Source organism: Typopeltis vanoorti, chromosome 19 (assembly GCF_054136105.1).
Source record: "Typopeltis vanoorti isolate ZY-2024b chromosome 19, IOZ_Tvanoo_1.0, whole genome shotgun sequence".
In the NCBI taxonomy this organism is placed as follows: Eukaryota; Metazoa; Arthropoda; class Arachnida; order Uropygi; family Thelyphonidae; genus Typopeltis; species Typopeltis vanoorti.
In genome coordinates this window covers 10,899,986-10,920,810 of record NC_143567.1, presented here as the reverse complement: position 1 = coordinate 10,920,810, position 20,825 = coordinate 10,899,986, and the positions used below count along the sequence as shown (strand labels likewise).

At 35.1% G+C, this 20,825-nt stretch overlaps 1 protein-coding gene across 1 annotated transcript in view; it reads left to right on the top strand.

Moving 5' to 3' along the window:
- The window catches only part of LOC150095851 (protein strawberry notch homolog 1-like), a 527,670-nt gene that overhangs the window by 270,532 nt on the left and 236,313 nt on the right, over positions 1-20,825 (top strand). Inside the window, exons 12-13 of the mRNA XM_090409548.1 lie at positions 6,239-6,336; positions 12,570-12,721. Coding sequence (XP_090265674.1) covers positions 6,239-6,336; positions 12,570-12,721 — 250 coding nt within the window. The remainder of the gene's footprint in view (positions 1-6,238; positions 6,337-12,569; positions 12,722-20,825) is intronic.

The window sequence follows — 20,825 nt, the reverse complement described above, 5'->3', positions numbered from 1 at the left end:
TCATCCGCATAAAGCAAAGAGCTGACATTAACATCTCCAATTTTGATATCAGGTTTAATACCACATTCCTTCATAATGTGATCCATATAGATAATGAATAACAGAGGGGATAATGTACATCCTTGTCTCACACCAGATTTAACATTAAACCATCTTCCTCTACTTCCTTCAATTCTAACTGCTGACTCACAACTCAAATAAAGACTAAGTATCGCTTGATATAATGCCCCATTGACACCATATAACTGCAGCATATTGAATAGCTTCTCTCTTGGCACCTTGTCATATGCCTTTTCCAAATCGACAAAACTTAAATACAGATCTGTGTTATATTCCCATGCTTTCTCGACTATTTGTCGTAAAGTGAAGATCTGATCCTGACAGCCTCTATTTGGCCTGAATCCAGCTTGTTCTTCACCAAGCTTTTCTTCCACAATTCTTCTCAACCGTTTCTCAAGTATACTTGCATAGATCTTGCCAGGAACACTCAGTAGGGAAATACCTCTGTAATTCTCACATTCAGTTTTATTTCCCTTTTTATATATGGGTACTATGAGAGCTCTACTCCAATCATCGGGAATTCGTCCCTCTGTCCAGGCTTTCTGAACTATGCAGTGCAGCCACTGTAAGACTCTTATACCACCATACTTCAGCATTTCTGGTCGAATATCATCTACTCCTGCTGCCTTTCCACATTTCAAGCCTTTGATGGCTTTTTCTACTTCAAGTATGGATATGTATTCCTGACTGCATGCCTGGTCAGTGTTTTTTATCACTGTGCTGTCATCACTGCTTGTTTCATTTAGCAGTTTTTCAAAGTAATTACTCCATACTTCAAGGATATCTTTTTCTCCTGTTTTCATTTCACCTTTATCATCTGTAATTCCTTTTACAGCACTCTTTCCTCCATTTCTAAGCTTCTTCAACAACCTCCAGAATATTTTGCCACCTTCTTGATATTTATTTTCTATATTCTTGCCAAAGTCCTCCCATGACTTTTGTTTAGCAAGTTTTACACACTGTTTAGCTTTCTTACATTTGTCTCTGTATTCTGTAAGAGTAAAAGCTGACTTATTTGCCAGGAACTCTGGCCTTTATAGGTTTAAAATCCATCACATATTTTTTGCCAGTTTTGTGAATCAAGAACCAACTCCTCTTCATTGTGTTCCTGAATAAAGCAAAAGATTTCCCTATCTGTAACCAATTCTCCTGCTTGTGGTCATCTGATCTCACAAAGTCCCATGATAGACCAATGATAGCGTGAGAGTTCATATTGAATTAAATGAATTGAATAAAAGTTGACCATCTTTCTGAAACTTTCTGACATTCTAGGTACCAATCATATAACTTCTCCTGAGATGAAAAGAGTTACCTTTGTTGGTCAGACTACCAGTAACAGACTTTCAGAAATGGTTCACCACTTTTTTCCCCATGGTCTTTTGCCAGAAAGACTTTATAGGAATGTGAAATAATCTAGATACTAAAAAGTCCTCTTTTTCTGAGTATCTCACATGTACTATAGAAATAACACTTGTCCTGTATCATCTCTGTACTCTTATATCATTAAGCATATATCCCAGTACAGGGATGCACATATATTCTGCTTAAGATGCATGTATTGTCAAATTGTTAACCCATTGTCCTCACCTCTGCTCTCTCTGAAGTGATGGAGAATGCCACCTTTCATTCAGCTCTCTTCACTATTTGGAGACTGACCAGTTAATAATTGCTGGTATAGATTCATCTATTTCAAATCAAAAGCTAATCTCTTGGCCTGCATCTCGTGCTACTGGACATCTGCCATGGAAAGGTTTGGAGAAATCTGTAGTTCTTAACTATTTCAGAGCTTTTGATTAGGTCTCGCATTGACTACCTTTCACTCACTGTAATGGCATATAATGGCTCTCTTTGGATCTCCTCCCAACAATGCCAGATACATTCACCACCTCCAGGTCTGTTTTCTCACCTTTCAATGATATTACATTCATTTGATAAACGTCGTAACACCTTGAATACACACCTTCATGTCATTCTCCAATGGGATGAGAATAACTTAGTCACTTTCTCTACCAGAACACAGTTGTGTCATTTTTCATGTCAAGAAGAAGAATCTTAATTCATCATCATTTACACTTGATAATATATGAATCACCAAACAGGATTAGATATTGGAAAAACTTTTATTGGGATTATATTGATCAAGTGTATATAATAAACAACTAAGTTATACTAACTAGTTTCACCAACTAAGTCTGTTGGCATCTTCAGGGTACATAACTGATGTAAGGCACTAAAAAGTAGAAAACTGTTACAAACTAAAATCAACCGATTCCAATTATATTAAACAAAGAACAGAGCGCGTACAATACATTCATAGAGCGTGGATGATCTCACTCGTTGTTATTTAGGAATGTTCTATAGTTGGCACTAATTCAGTTCTGGCGAGTTGAAGGATCTGATAAGGGTCTTCCAGATCACGGGCAAGATTAGTCCTTGGTTCCTGTTAAGGTTTTGTGTACAGCGGGCAACTGTTGTGGACTCCTTAAAAATTCGGGAGCGGAAGTCCTCATCCATGTAAGGAATTGTGCTTCTATCCCACTCTATGGTATGGTTCGTTCTTGAGAAATGAAAAGCTAAACCCGATTTTTCTTCTCTGTTATTATTGACGTCACCTATATGTTCTTTTTGCCTAATTTCAAGGCTCCTTGAAGTTTGGCCGATGTAATTCAACCCACATGAGCATGGTATGTTATGAATTGATTTTGAATTGCTTAAATGCTTAACGCCATTTTGAATTGCTTAAATGTAAAAAAGCCAAACTATTAAATCACCTCACTTTTTTGAAAAGATGTAGAGATAACAAGATTATTTCAAAGCTTCTATTTTTTAAAAGAACAATTCCATTCAAGACGAGCGAAACATATTTATTTTAAAACATCTTTGGCACTTCTACGAGAACGGATACAGCATACTAGATTTCTTTTAAGCCAAATAGATTTAGACTGTTATCAGATTTATGACGATATTTCTAGTACTTTAGATCAAGATATATGGTCGCATTTGGATAGAATGGTCACTACTAGCTATGATAAAGCTTTACAATAAGCAAACGAAACCAAATCAAAAAATGTAACTATCTTTATACAAAACGTTTTAAGTCAAAACCTTCTCTACCAGACAGCAAAGTTATTTTTAATTTGTCGGATCATGTATTAACAAAACCGGAGATCAGTATACTTAAAAAAGGGTTCAATTTTGCGATAACACCTCATAATGTCCCTAAAGTGGATATCATTTGTAATATAGAAAAGGCAGTCTCGTCGTTACCGGAACCCATAGCTAATGATATTAGATTAAAAAGTAGTATCATCCTCTCATCTTCCAGAACTCCTACCAAAAACATCACTACTCTAGAAAAAAGAACATTGTACAGTTTAAAGAAAAAGAAAGACATTATCATATTGAAGGCAGATAAGGGTAATTCAACAGTGATTTTAAACACCAGTGATTACGAAGATAAGATTAACAGCTTATTGTCGGATACATCAACCTACCATGTCCTAGTCACAGACCCAACACTAAAGAACCACAATGATACCAACGATTTAATACGTCATTTGGAGAACTGGTCTATAGACTTAAAACAAAGATTGAAATCTATGCATCCACTAACACCAAGACTATATGGCGCTCCTAAGGTACACAAAAATGGAATACCACTACGTCCGATTGTGGACGGAATCAATTCGCCAACTTATCTGTTATGTAAACACCTGGCAGGCCTCCTCAAACCTCACATCCATAATTCGGACACTTATATACGAAATTCGCAACATTTCATTGAGAAACTGAACAACATCTCTATCTCCAATACGTATTTACTCGCCAGCCTGGATGTTACATCTCTATTCACTAACATCCCTGTGGAGGAAGTGATCAATATTTTAGGAAGTTTGCTCTCACAAGACATTACTTCTCTGTTCCGTCATTGTTTAACATCAAACTTTTTCTTATGGAATAAAACCATATATCAGCAATTGACTGGCCTTGCAATGGGTAGCCCCCTCTTACCATTTTGTGCTGATCTCTTTATGGAGGATTTTGAAAGTAAAATCTTAACTCAAACAGACACTAAACCCACAGTATGGTGGAGATACGTGGACGATATCTTTATCGTTTGGAACCACACAAAAAAGGACCTGTTCGACTTTCTTAAGAAAATCAACTCGCTACACCACACAATCAAATTCACTCTAGAACTTGAAGATAACCAATTATCATTTCTGGACACTTTAATTAAGAAGCTTCCGAATGGTGGTATCAACCTCTCAGTTTACCGCAAACCTACCAATACAGGACGTTATTTACATTTCACTTCCTCACACCACATTTCTCAGAAACTTAGTATTGTACACATGTTGAAGAACCGTGCCTCTCTACTTACAACAGATCAACAAGACCTCCAGAAAGAACTATCCCTGATATCCACCAACCTTATCATGAATGGATTTCCTCGAAGACTCATCCACAAGATACTTTTCTCTGAACCCCGACAAAGACAACAAGATGATGTACGTTATATTTCTACCATCGTCATTCCATACTTAGGGACAGTTTCAAATAAGATTGCTAGACTCCTTAGACCACATAAAATAAGAGTGGCCTTTAAACCCACAGAAACGATTAGACAATTCTTAAGATTTCCAAAAGATAGCCATCCTTTCTCCAAATATGCTGGAGTTTATAACATACCATGCTCGTGTGGGTTGAATTACATCGGCCAAACTTCAAGGAGCCTTGAAATTAGGCAAAAAGAACATAACTTGAGAAATGAAAAGCTAAACCAGGTTTAGCTTTTCATTTCTCAAGAACGAACCATACCATAGAGTGGGATAGAAGCACAATTCCTTACATGGAGGAGGACTTCAGCTCCCGAATTTTTAAGGAGGCCACAACAGTTGCCCGCTGTACACAAAACCTTAACAGGAACCAAGGACTAATCTTGCCCGTGATCTGGAAGACCCTTATCAGATCCTTCAACACTTGCCAGAACTGAATTATAGTGCCAAATATAGAATGTTCCTAAATAACAAGTGAGATCATCCACGCTCTATGAATGTATTGTACACGCTCTGTTCTTTGTTTAATATAATTGGAATCTGTTGATTTTAGTTTGTAACAGTTTTTTACTTTTTAGTGCTTTACATCAGTTATGTACCCTGGAGATGCCAACAGACTTAGTTGGTGAAACTAGTTGGTATAACTTAGTTGTTTATTATATACGCTTAATCAATATAATCCCAATAAAAGTTTTTCCAGAGCTTTTTGGTCAAGAAAATTAAACTTTTTTTAACAGGATTAGATATTGCTCTCTCCCTTCTTGGACTGAACATTTTCTTGTAATCTTACTTGTCATAAGTACATCATGTCACTTTTTTTCCTCATCCTCAAAAAAAAACATGGCATCATTTTCCACCAAGGTATCACTTTTCATCCACCTAGCCCAGCTCAGCCAGTAACTCTGTACAAATCTGAAATCTGCCCAATCTTAGAACAGTGTTTTCATGTTTTGTATAGATCTCCCTAAAAATTCTTGATGCTGTGCAAAGGAGGGTGGTTCAGCTGTTTAGTAATCCATTGCACTGACTCATTTTAACCACTATCTCCTAGATGTCTGTCTCTTCTTAGATATGTCTATCTCTTCTAGGTACATCATTTGCACTGATCCATCAAATTAGCATCCAACAGTCCTCTGCTTTCCATTAAATTTCTTAAAACACAAGCAGTTGCTGCTTTGATATCTTTTTTTTTTTAGACTTCAATTAACACCCAACTTCCTTCTTCTAAAGAGTGAAGCAGGTTCAAACTGTTCTTTGGAATAACTTTTATCATGAAGTATTCCCAATAACTACGACCTCTATTTGTTAAAAAAAAAAAAAAAAAGAATAGGTTCTGTCTTTCTCTCTCTCTCACCTACATGTTTCACCATTGTACTATTGGTTCTTCAATCACTCCTGTGTGGGATTTATATCAAAAAAAGAAGTAAATACAGGTTTGCAGTGCATAAATACTCACTGTACCCAACTTCTATGTAGTTTCACCTAGACATATAAATTTAATTCATTTAAAACAAAACAAATGCCTGCTGATTAATTTATTATGTAAATTGCATTTGTTTAAGTACCATATTTTAAATAGACATCTTTACAGTATTAATGAAACTTAATTTTCCTTTCAGTGTGTGGTTATTGGTTTGCAGTCAACAGGAGAAGCACGCACATTAGAACAAATTGAAGAATCTGGAGGGGAATTAACAGATTTTGTTTCAACTGCAAAGTAAGTTGCTTTTATAGCAGAACACTTAAAAGGAGATAATTAAAAAATATATATTACATGTAAATTAGCCTAACAAGTATGAAAATGATTCAACATAATCATAAAAAGCCCAACATTTTATAATACTTCTCCTTCTTAGCAGCATCGTTTATTGCTACAACACTTGAATCTACAGCAGTTTTTTGCTTGACATACTTGAGAGACATTTTTTTCTGATTTTGCCACCGAAAATGCTCCACTTGAAACCATAATTGAGTTGATACACTTTGGTGCTGAGCTTAAATACCGGCTTTCATTAAATTCTATCCAGCTTCAGTAGATCTGTTGCTTTATATAATTTCAAATTGAAACTAAATTGCTTTGAAATAGATTGAAATCTTAGGGTCACTGAAGTTGTCAAAGTTAGATACTGGGAGGAGATCACCACATGGCCTTTTTGCAGAGAAGAGACTTGTGCTTCTGACCTAATGTCCAATATCACAGTCATGTGGTGCACACTGTTAGTAGGTTTCCATTGGATACTGAATGAATGAAGAGTTGGAACTTATACCAAATTGTATTCTGTATGTGATGAAATTTCATGCTATCTGGGATGTTGCTTGGTTAAAGAATATCCCTGCTGTTTTTGTCAGGGAATCAAGGTGAGCAGTGAAAAGTCAATTACTGGAACAACTGCATTAGCAGAACAACTGAAGATGGCACTATCAGCATACAATTAATGGAAAAGAAATTGAACTAGTAGAAGAATAAGAAAAGTACCATGTGGACATAATTGGGGTTTCTGACACAAAGAAGACACTAATCAGAAAAGATAATGATCAAGAAAACGTAGGAGTAGTAATAGAATGCAACACCAGACATGAAAATAAACTTCTTATTTGGAGACCAATTTCAACTAGCAATGAGAGCAAACTTGAAAATGTGGAATTGGAAAAATGAAACTTGTTTATGACAGTAGTCCTATAGAAGGTTTTCCTAAGGAGGAACAAGATGAGAAATTTTTTGAGTCAGTAGAGATAGTATTTGACATAATGAAATCAGAAAAGCTGGTCTGGTCCTTGTTGATCTACATAGCAGAGTAGAAAATGAATGCAAGGCATGTAGAAATGTTTTGGGAAGATTTAGAGGCAATGGTAATAATAATGGTAAGTGCCTGCAGGATTTATGTTCAGGACACAGATCAGTCATCACTAAGGATTCAATATAAAGATTTGCACAAATTCACATCAGAAAAGCCACAAAAAAGGAAGGTTTTATTGGCTATGTTATCATTGATATGGATATCTGTACACTGATTCAGGATTCAGGATTTTAAATTAGACATGATCATCAGTTTTAATTATTATTATTAAGAGGAGTCAGGGACTCATCGAGGTAGGCCACATACTACATGCGCTAGCTCTTGAATCCATTCACGCTGCTGGCACACACACAACATCCAGTGGCAATCCATTCCAATCATGCACCACTCTATAAGAGAAAAATCTGTTTCTCACCCCCTTCTTAGCAGCATTCATTCTCAGCTTCCAAGGATGCCCTCTTGCTCTTTCCCCTCCCTCCATAAAATAGAAAATTACATCATCTGTATGGCCCTTTCAGAAGTTTGTAAGTCTCAATCATATCACCCCTCTTTCTCCTGTTAGCTAGTGTCTGCAGTTTACAAATTCTCAATCTGTCTTCATAATCAGGATTCCATAATCCTAATATCATTTTTAACACCCTCCTTTGCACTCTCTCCACTGTATTAGAATCACAATGGAAACCAGGAGACCAGACCTGAACACAATAGTCCAAATGAGATCTTATCAAAGCCTTGTAAAGAGGCAAAATGACCCCTTATCTTTACATGTCAAAATTCATTTCTTCATTTCAGCATTGCAGTTATCTTTTGAGTTGTATTTGCAATCTTGGCTACATGGCCCTTGAACTGCAACTTCCTATCTACTAACACTCCAAGATCCCTTGCCTGATAAGTTTCTTCTAGCACAGCACTTCCCAAACTGTGAGCCGCGGCCCCCTTGGGGGCTGTAGGTTTTGTTGAGGGGGCCGTGAAATAATGAAAACAAATTTAAAATGTTTTAAGACTAAGTAGTTTTTTTTATTTTAAAAGAAACGTATTTAACTTTTATTTATTATTTCTTTTTTGTTATTTTTGAAATTTAAAAAAAAAATTTTAAATAAAAAAGTAATTCTAATATTTAAATAAAAATCAAAATTAATAATTTATATGTTATTTAAAATACATAAATTACAATCGGCTAAAAATGAACTATTAAAAATAATTGATTACTTTCCGGTCCCCTTTATATTATTATTACGTGACACCTCCAGGGAGTCCAAAGACTCATCTAGGGAGGGCACTTACTCTACATCTCTGTCTCCACCACTCAATTCATCAACTCTAACAACCCGCTACTATACCAACACCATCTGTTATTTTCTCAGACAATCACAAAAAATCCTTGCTCACGGCATGGACGTTTGTGATTTGTATATTATAGAATGTGAGCAAGTTGCTAAAAAAATATGACCTTCCCTTACTAAACCCATGGTTATGGCAAAGTAGAGAGAAGATTCTCTTTCAATCCATTTCTGAATGCTAATCCTAATCAACTTTTCCAAAATCTTCACAACTCCTGAGATATTGATTGGTTGATAGTTGGATTCATCAGCTTTGCACCACCCTTGTGTAATGGGCTTACCATGCATTCTTTCCACTCCTGCAGAATATTCCCTGTTCTGAGACTCAAATTATATAGCTGGTGAAGGGAATAGCCAGTTCAGCTGAACACTGTATCAACTGTCCTGATATCCCATCAGTTCCTATTGCAGAATTCTTATTCAGGTTGTGCAACAGCTCTAATGCATCCTCCTCATACACCTGAGTTTCTTCATCCAGTGAAGAAGTAACAGTGAGCTCAATGTTGCGCACACACTAGGTTGATAGCTTTTAGTAAAATGGACACTCATTAGTTGAACAGCCTTTTCTGCATCTTTACCCTCGCGCTATCTGCATTCAGTAGAGTTATTTTTTCATATTCATTCTTTCTTTTACTTGCAGCATATCGATAGAATTCTTGTGGATTGTCATTAGTATGCAGAGCCAGTTTCTTGTCATACTCAGACTTTGCTTTCCATACGACAGTTGTGACTATTCTAGCCTGCTGCTTATAACGTTCATAACAGATGTCATCCTTATGCAAACGGTATTCCTTCCACATCGTCCTTTTCTTATAAATCTCTTGCTTAATAAGATTACACATCCATTTGACTCCTACTCTATTTACTCTTTGAACTCTCGGGACACATCCTGATATCGCCTCATTTAAGTATTGTTTAAATGCTTCCCATGCACTGTCGATATTCTTTCCATCCAGCAACCAATCCCATTCCACTGAACTCGGTATACTTCTCATTTTGTCATAATTTCCTGCTTCGTAATTCAGCATGTAACCTTTTCTTAATGGAATATTTATAAACTTAGCCACTTGCTACATCGAGTACCACGTGATCACTATCACCAATCAGTGGAAGAATAGTTACATCTTTAACTGAAATGCCCTACAACACTATAATCAAATCTGACACTCTTTTACCTCAAGTTCCTTCTGTTGCATGCTGTTTACAACAGCTCATTAAATTAAGTTTCATTCTTCTCTTGAGAATTTACTACTACCCATCAATGTTTGGATAATTAAAGTCCCCTATTATGATTACTCTTCTTGGTGATGCATTTGTTCATCACTAGAAACTTATCCACCAGATCTGTAACAACACCCACTATGTATTTGATCTTGTTAGATTCCATCTTACATCAGATGACTTCAAACTCACTGCCACATGAAAAACTGTACTAGTATTGCAGCCATAGGTCTCAACTCTAACTGGATTCAAGTCATCTGATATCATTAGCAGTTTCTCCTCTCTTCTCCTGTCCTGTCTATCCTTCCTAAAAATACTGTACCCTTTACACTTGATACCAGTTAGTATGTCTGATTCTCATAGCCTACAATCTGAGGTCCCAACATATTGACCAAGGCAACAAACTCTACCCTTTGTTTCTGATACTCCTAGCAATAAGCTACCTGCATGTTCTTTTGTATACTCTTGTTTGTAGTCTGAATGACACAGTTGGGCAACTTGAAGGTCTCTATTCTCCTCTAGTGCCTTATATATGCAGACATCTTTGCACACATTTGATGGGTTAGATTCAGACGAAGTCGAAATCTTTCTCTCGTAATTATTCCCATGATGAAGCCCATTCTTGTCATTAACACAGTTACACAACATTGTCTCTCTCTTATACACATATTCTCACCATTCCCCTCATTATAATTTAGATTCCCTGACTCTCTGTGTTAGGTCTCATACTAGTTATTTTTTCAAGATTCCTAATATCAAATGCACTGAAGTGCAGTTCCTCTTATACAAATCCAGTCTTTCCTCAGACTTGCTCCACACATCCAAAAACTCATATCCGTTCCTTCTACGCAGCCTATGCATCGAATCATTTGACATCATAGCCCTTCTTCTTAATTTATTTTTGTCATATTCAGGTAATATGCTTATGATTTCACTTTCGTACTATTCATTCTCGCTTTTTCCAACAACCCTTTTATGTCCTCTCTTATACTGAACTTATCACTAGTTAAGTTCTTAGTACCTACTTTAAGTAGGATGAAATTGAATATGTTGAAAAGAAGACATAAGAAAGCTTTAAAAAAAGAATTAAAGATGAGCAGCTTTTATCGGTGAACTGTGACTCAATTATACAAATATTATTTTAAAAAAAAAAATGAAAATGAAAATATCCAAAAATGAGAACCAGAATTTGAGGTCTTAATAGCAAAGTCTGAAGAAAACTGACTGATTTGGCTAAGTAGCCATATAGTAAAATGGTTTGTGAGGATAGAAAAATAAGAATTTCATGGTGAATGTAAGAAGTCCCAGAACAGAAGAAAGCAATTGAAAGTTCGCAGCAAGTAAGTTGGCAGAGATACACTAAGAGAATACACAGAAAAAAAGCAAGAAAACTAAGTTGCATGTAAGACTAGCTATACAACAGTCATAGGAAGATATGCAGACATATCTTTCATAAGAATGTAGAAGATAAATATCAGAAGGTGGCAAAATGTTCTGAAAGTTATTGAAAAAAGGTTAGAAATGGAGTAAAAGGAATCAGATGTAAAAGGTGGCATGAAAACTGAAACTAAAGATGTTCTTAATATTTTGAGTAATTACTTTGAAGGACTGTTAAAATTAAACAAGCAGTGACAGAACAGTGGTAGAAAATATTCAAGAGGAATTCAGTCAGGAGTGCATATCAATACTTCAGGTACAATTAAAGTTGTCAAGAGCTTGAAATGTGCAAATGCAGCCAGGACAGATGTTATTCATTCGGAAATGCTGAAATGTCGAGGTATCCAAGTTTTACAGTGACTATACTAGCTCAGGTATAGTTGCAATTCAAGTGGCCTAGTCAAAAGATAAATTCTCAGTTTGTCCCAGAACACTCATTGGAAAACTGAAGAAAACATTGATTAATTTATCAAGGATAAAAAAAAAAATTAGATCTCTGTGGTGGACTTTGGAAGTAGTCATGGGAAAGATGAAAGCATGTTGAAAGTGTCTAGCAAGTAAATCAGCATGTACTCTGAGATAATATAAAGAAAAATGTGAGAAAGCGAAGCACTGTATAAAATCAGCTAAACAAAAGTCATGGGAAGGTGATAGTAGAAGATAAATATCAGGAAAATGGCAAATTGAAAAAGCCAAGAAAGATATAAAAGGAATCAGATGAAAAAGGTGGTAAGAAAACTGAAACTAAAGATGTTCTTGGATTTTTCATTATCAAAAAAGCCAAGATATGGAGGAATTAAAGATGATAAATACAGTCCTCCAGCTTTTTCAAGAACCTTCTTAACTAAGATTCTTTTCTTCTCCTTAATCTATGGATTTTTATTGTAAATAATAAAAAAAAAAATTGCAATATCTGTTTTTGATGCTGTATAAACCCTTAGAATAAAATCTACAAAAATTCTGGTAGCAAATTGATTAAAAGTTCTAGATTACTTCATTTTGGCATGTCAGTTATGTAGTAAAATTTTTGCTGTTTCTGTGATGAACTTCCTTTAAAAATTTATTCAGAATTCAGTTTATACGCTAGTTAGTTTTGTTGAAATTTATTGTTTTAATTTTTTTTTTTTTTAACATGTTCTGTATTTCTGTTTCAGAGGTGTTTTTCAGAGTGTAATTGAGAAACATTTTCCAGCTTCAAACAGGAAAAAAACTTTAAGACTCCTTGGTCTTAATAGTCCATTACCTGAGCATAGCCCAGGCAGTTCTCCTACACCAACAACATCAAGTGGTGGGAAGCGCAAACCACGTAAGTTGACATTTGTGTCATGATGTGATGCTTCATTGAAAGATCATGTATTCTGGTTGCATATCATTGGTCAAAAAAAATTTTACAAGTCATCTTAGAAGATGAGCTAATTTCAAAAAACTATAAAATATGTTGAAAGTTTATTTTTCACTTGGTTAGACTATAATAAATTTAGTTTAATCCTTTATCCAAGTGTGAGGAAACAAAGTTTGCACCTGAAAGTATCTTCAGGACTGGGGTAAGGTAGTACAACACCAGGCAACTCATTGCAAAGGTGGAGCAAGCTTACATCACTCCTATCTCAGTATCTCCCATAATGCAAAACACATCTCCTTGCGGATATGTATAATGTTATGCATTAAGGAAAGGGCCACTACCCAGACTAGTTTCGACCTTTATTTGTTTGCTCACACTTGGATAAAAGATTAAACTAAATTTATTATGGTCTAACCAAGTGAAAAATAAACTTTCAACATCTTTCTTTAAATCCAGAGTAATTTAATAAAAAAAGGTGGCACACCTTTTGGCAACTCCTATAGGTAGAGATGACCTTGTTGTTACTTCTGCCTGGTATCTCCACCTCTGGACCTGGCTCCCACTAAAGAGCCCTCAATAAAGGTCAAAACTAGTCTGGGTAGTGGCTGTTTTTGTGCTCTGAAGATGCTGGATATAATATTAGTAAATAAGTTAAATAAATGTTACCATATTTTTCACCTTATAAGACGCATTGTTATATTGGATGCATCAAAATTTTCATGTAAATGAGATAAAAAAAAGTTTATTAGATAAAAAAAAAAACAATTATTCTTAAAAAATCATTAAAAATCTAACGTAATATATATATATATATATATATACACACACACACACTATAAACAATAATTTTTATAAATTTCACTAATTCTTTCAAAATCTATTCATCTTCACATGTGTGATCAGTTTGAATTCGTCTGCCCTTTTTTTTTTGTGATATTTTTGTTTATGCATGCATACATAAATAATTTCTCTTCATAAATCTGAAGCACCATGATGGTGACTCTGTAAAATCAATTATATTTCTTTCTGTTTTCAATAATTTTGCTCATTGAATAATCATTTTTGTAGGTACGCAGCAACCCAATCTTCTTTGATCCATTATCCAAGTTTTTAATTCATTTTCAATTTCTGGCCATTTTGCTGGTTTTCTGCAGGGATTGTGTTTTTTTAGAATTTACTTCTATTAATTGTTGCTGTAGTTTCCTTCAAATTCGTACATTTTTTCTGTAGGTGGAGGCACAAAGTGCCTCTCTGCTGCCCTATTGCTATTCTTTTTTGTGTACTCAGTTGCACTACAAACCCATTAAGGACTGAATTATTTTCCGCGTTTTAAAATTCTTACCACTGACTAAATTGAGTTAATTGATGTTACTGGAGTGGGAATATACTATTTTTTTATATCTCGCATGTCAGATTTATGAAATGTAGCATGTGACCATATGGTTATGCTAGTCCTTTATATGAACAAAATAAGAAAATGTTTATTATTTTTACTTATGGCTTACAAACAAATAAACATGTCAACATGTTTTAAATTACAAAAAAATACAAATTTCAACCTCCATGGACATTTAAAAAACTATGGTGCATGATATTTGACAAAACATCCCACACAAACTCCTGCATCACATTTTCTACATTGTGTACGTCCCACAGATTTACAGAATCATCCTGCACAACTTCTTTTCTTGTTTCCTGGCACATTTTCAACAAAATGGTACATTCGATCATATCTAATATCAGACATCACACTACCATCAGTTTTGGAGGTTGATGGGTGCCCCCCTCCTTTTGGAGGTTTCTGATATGGCGAGTAAGGTACATCTGTACAATCTCTCAGCAAAAGTTGAGCCTGGGATATGTCCGATCCTGTTTCCTTCATTATTATCCATGCTTTGTTGATGCAGACATCAAGCAACCAGGTGAATATGCACCACCACCATTTTTTCCCTCGAATGCCAATTCTGTATGTACCAATATCAGCATCCATTTAATCCGTTCCACCCAGATAATTGTTGTATTCGGCCTAGGAATTTTCACCCTCTTCTTGGCAGCTTGTGAATAGCGATCAGCCACAGCGAGAGGAGATATACCTTCATCATTGGAAGAAACTGTCACAACTGAGTTGTCCATCCATCTAGTAATAATTATGTTTTCATTCAGGCTGTATGTATAATCATATGATCCTCTTTCTTTCTTTTTCATGGTTCTGGCTTACTTAGAGGACAGCCCTTTGGGACTCGATTCTGACGTATGGTTCCAGTCCCCTCAATAGCTATGCTCCTTCAGATGTACCTGGAGGTTCATGCTGGTGAATAAGTTGTCGAAGTACAATCTGTATGGAAGTTGGGTTGTGACCTCTCCTCATAATGTAAAGCAGTATTACATCTCCTAGGAGCTGTGTGTTTTTACATTATGAGAAAAATATCAAGGATAGTGAAGAAGCTTGCTCCACCTTTGCTTCGAGTTGCCTTGGTGTTGTACTACCAGGTGGTCACTTACGCTTGGATTTCCCAATAGAAGTTGTCTCTTATCATCTGGCAAATCATCAGTCATTTGCAACGTTGGAGCAACCGCTTTACCGCACTTCACCTCATAGACACAATTGGCATTGGGGATAGAACCTTGATAGACCTCAAAGTTTACTAAGTATCCATTCTTTTTACATCCAGGCACTAAACTTTGTAACCGAAACATGTTGGTTTACCTCTTATGAATTGTTTGCAGCCATGCTGCCCATAATACTCAATTGCTTTCATCATCATAGTTCATTTCACGCTGTGGTTTGAAATTATGCACAAAATGTAATTTTATCTTGTTCATGAGAGGCCTAAGTTTACTCTTTTGTCTGCCTCATCTAGTTTACTATTATCAGCACAATGCAAAAATCGCATGATTTGTATAAATCGGCCTCTTCTCATTGCATTATAAACTATATTATGAAACAACATTATAAACTACATGAATCTCAGCAACACTTTTTTCCTGGTAAGTTATTAACCAGAGAGAATCAGTATCCCCAAGAAACGCTTCATATCTTCTGCTGTTATGTCTGGACATGGGCAATTTTTCCAGGTATTGTATTTATTTGATTTAGTCACTAATAAATCAATAATGTCATCATCAATAAACATTTCAAATAACTCAGTGCATGTCTTATTTCTATAGACACTGAAATCAGGCAACGGAAAAAACACTGGACTCGTCTGTAGTATGTCATCATGTGACCAACTACGCACTTTCTGTCACTTAGACCCTTTTTCAGTTTCACTGGTTTCCTGGTCTTCCTCTTCATTATCTCTATCCTTTGTATCCTAATTTCCTATTCTAGAACTGCTTCATCAGGAGCTCGTAGCTATTTTCCAGTTAGGTTTTCGATGAGACCACCTTCATCTTCATCAGACTCATCATGCACTTCTGGGGGGGGGCTCTATATATGCTTCAGTGAGGTCAAGATCATCATCTTCAAGAATATCTAGTATTTCTTTCACAGATAAGCTGAAAGGAGAATGGTTAATTGAAATTACACAGAAATATTTCTAAGATAAAAATGACTACATAGAAGACTAGTGTGATCAAATGGTAACACTACATTATAACCTACTTTTAACATATAATTATTATATATAAAGTTGTAAAAACAATATATTACTCTTCTTTAATGTTTTCACAATATGAATATGTTGATAGAAGTTATAGAAGTTTCAGAGCAAGTTATAAAGCAAGAAGCTAGACTTACCTGTTCTTATAAGCCATTTTAGATTCACAGATTCCATGTACTGTTTTATTTCAGCTACCACAAGATGGCATAAAAGGCTAGATCAGAAACTCCATCTATTGTTAATAGTTTGAACTATTACCAAGCCTGAAAGTATAAAACATTTACTGATTTTAGATTATTTGGTTACAGAGAATAAAAAATGTAAATCATTGCATGCTCTGACCATATGGTAATACTAGTCCTTAATGGGTTAAAAACAATGGTATAGCTATATCTGTACTACATAGAATCCATGGGTTATAAAAAAAAATTAAATATAATAATGTATTAATAGTTTAAACGTGTGACCGTGCAACTATTCAAACTGATCACGCACTACTGACAAGCAGTGATGCACCGTAAGTGCACATACATAAAAAGCACACAGGTGTATAAGATGCATTGATTTATAAGATATTCAGATTATAGAATGCATTCTGATTTTCAGATAAATTTTAGGTACAAAAAAAAAGCACATCTTATGAGGCATACTGTAATTATTTTCTTATTATTCTTGTGATGTGAATTAATACTGTATAATAAATTAATATCAGTTTGAATATGTAGCTGAAAGTGCTGTAAGAAATACCTCTTTTAACTCAAATATCGATGTTGGTTTTTCTTCTCACATTCTTGAATGCTAACAATTTGGAGAAAAGAGCAAAGCTAATAATAAAGGCAAATACCCGTTGGATTTCTGCTCAGGGAATTGACTGGTTATTACTAACACCATGTTCCAACATAAAAATGTGCACAAATTCATCTGGAGAAAAGAGGCAAGGAATAAGAACAGTTTCATTGACTATGTTATTGTTGATAGTGATGTTTTCTTCCTGGTGCAGGACACTAGAGTGTACAGAGGATTTGAAATTGGAAGTGATCACTATTTAGTCTCGAGCAGGATAAAGTTGAATTTCATATTGAAAAGAAGAACATATAAGAAAGTTTTAGAAAGAATAAAAGTTCAGCAACTCTCAGATGTGAACAGTAGACTAAAATACACAAAAATTGTTGAAGAAAAAATGAAAGAGTTTGAGAACAGGAACCAAACCTTAGAGATTCAATGGCAAGCTCTGAATAAAACATTGATTGATTCAGCCAGAGAGGCATGAGGTGAAGTTGTCTGCAAGGATAGAAAAATCAGAACTCCATGGTGGACACAGGAAGTTAAAGAGGCAGTGAAGGAAAATAAGAAAGCATATCAAAAGTTCCTGGTAAAAAAGTCAGCTTGTGCTCTTAGAGAATATAGAGACAAATGCAAGAATGCTAAACACCTTGTAAAACTAGCTAAACAAAAGTCATGGGTAAAACTAGCTAAACATCTTCATTAAAAATTGTGCCCGAGTAACTGAAATATTTTACTTGTTCTGTAGGCTCTCCATTCATGATGCAGTTGATAATTTCAATGTTTCTACCTATTTTCATTGTCTTTGTCTGCTATTGCTGATTTACATACCAAATTTATTACAACAGGTATTCAAATTCAGTCAGGGAATCTTGCAGACTTATACTGCATTTATTTAAAAGAAGGACATCATCTGCATAAAGTAAACAGCTGAAATTTACATCTCTAATTTTGATATCAGGTTTAATTCCACTTTTCTTCATAATGTGATCAATATAGATAATGAGTAACAGAGGGGATAATGTCCATCTTTGTCTGACACTAGATTTAACACTAAACCACCTTCCTGTACTTCCTGCAATTCTAAATGCTGACTTACAACTCAAATAAAGACTAAGTATTGCTTGATATAATGCTCCATTGACACCACACAACTGTAACGTTTTGAATAGCTTCTCTCTTGGCACCTTATCATATGCCTTTTCCAGATCTACAAAACTTAAATACAGATCTTTGTTATATTCCCATGATTTCTCAACTATTTATTGTAAAGTGAAAATCTGATCCTGTCAGCCAATTTGGCAAGAATCCAGCTTATTTTTCACCAAGCTACCTTTCCACAATCCTCAAGAATACTTGCATAACTTTTACCTCAGTAGGGAAATACCCTCTGTAATTCTCACATTCAGTTTTATTTCCCTTTTTTATAAATGGGTACTATGAGAACTCTACTCCAATCATTGGGAATTCGTCCCTCTGTCCAGGCTTTTTGAACTATGCAGTGCAGCCACTGTAAGACTCTTATACTGCCATACTTCAGCATTTCTGGTCGAATATCATCTACTCCTGCTTTTGATGAGATTTTTTCTACTTCAAGTATGGATATGTATTCCTGATTGCATGCCTTTTGAGTGTTTATTACCACTGTGCTATCACTGCTTGTTTCATTTATCAATTCATTTATCAAGATTCCCTGACTGAATTTGAATACCTGTTGTAATAAATTTGGTATGTAAATCAGCAATAGCAGACAAAGACAATGAAAATAGGTAGAAACATTGAAATTATCAACTGCATCATGAATGGAGAACCTACAGAACAAGTAAAATATTTCAGTTACTCATGCACAATTTTTAATGAAGATGGTAAATTAAATATGGAAATAAACAACAGAATCAACAAAGTCAAGTATGGTAGGAAGCCAACTGAATAAATTTATATGGAGTAAGAGAGAAATTAGTAAAAAAACTAAATTAGCTATATAGAAGACAGTGTTCAAACCTGTTTATCTTATGGATCTGAGAGCTGGGTTAGAAATAAAACACTTGACCAAAGACTAGAGATCACAGATATGAGTGAGTCATGAGAAAGATTACAAGCGTGAATGGATGTCATTAATGGTAATATTATATTAAAAATGAAGGTATTAGGAAAGGACTTGCCATTGTTATCCAGAATTAGCAGAGCTAATCTCAGGTGTTATGGTCACTTAAATAGAATGGGAGAGGAAAGCTAAAGTAAAACAAGTGTTCTCTGCCAGGTTGGTAGGAAAAAGACCCAGAGGAAGACCACGACTTAGGTGAATTGATACAATAAAAAGTACCTCAGAAGACAGAAATATAAGATTGATAATGTTGTATTCTTGACAGGTAACAGATTGATTTGAAGGGAAATTGTTGATTGGAGGTAAGTTCTTCATGATGTAAGTAATGATGTAAGTTCTTCATGTAGTACTATCATAATATCCTGTACATTCCTTGAGGGTATGTCAGGAATTTGATGATGTTCACAAAAGAAAAGCTAATTTTCTGAAATGTAATAAATAAACACTTATCTCAAGGAACATGTTGATTACCTTATTATCAGAATGGATTCGCCCACTTCTGCAATGTGCAGAAGTGTTGAGGGGTCTTGCACCTGTGGCCGAACTGTACTCCTAAACACATCCAGTGCAATTCTCCTGGATTCTCCAACTAAATTTAAAACACATGGGACAGAGTGAAAGAGAAAAGGTTTTCAAACCATTACAATCATATGGGGTAAGTCGGCAGTTAGAATTAAAGGAAGTACAGGATTGTGGTTTAATGAAAAATAAGAGGTAAGACGAGGATGAATATTATCTCCACTCTTATTTATCATCTATATGGATCACATTAAGAAAGAAAGTGGCATTAGGCCTGATATAAGAATTGCAGATGTCAAACTTAGCTCTTTGCTTTATGCAGATGATGTTGTACTGCTAAATACATCTGTTTCCAGTAGATGTAAGAAATATGGCATGAAATTCAGCAATAAAAAGACACAAACTATGAAAATAGGCAGGAAAACATAGAAAACTTCAGCTGTATTTTGAATGGAGATCCTACAGAAAAATTAAATATATTAAATAATAAACAAATTGAACAATTAAATAAATAAAGCAAGTAATGCAGAGTGGTTGGCATGTGTGCTCTTCATTCGAACCTCCAGAAGGCTGTAGGTTCGAGTCCTGCTGTGGGCGTGGATGTTTGTGGTGATCTGTGACTATGTTAGTTGTAGATTGGGTGGAGACAGGGAGATTTGGAGTGGGCATCCTCCCTCGATTGAGTCCCTTGGGCTCTCTGTAGGTGTTGGGTAATAATATTATTATTTCAACGGAATAAGCAAAGCTGGTATGGTTGGTAGCCAGATGAATATATTTATATGGAATAAGAGAGAAATTAGCCAAAACACCAAACTATCAGTATACAAGATAGTGTTCAAACTAGTTTTAAGGTATGGATCAGAGTTTACAATAAAGGTATTTCTTTATTGCAATAGCAATAAAGCACTCAATAAAAGACTACAAAATTCTTCATAAAAGACTACAAAATTCTTCATAAAAGACTACAAAATTGAGAAGAATGAACAGATGGTATCAATGGCAGAATCATATTAAAAAGGAACTTAACATTGTTAGCATTCATTTAACAACCTCTTTTTGG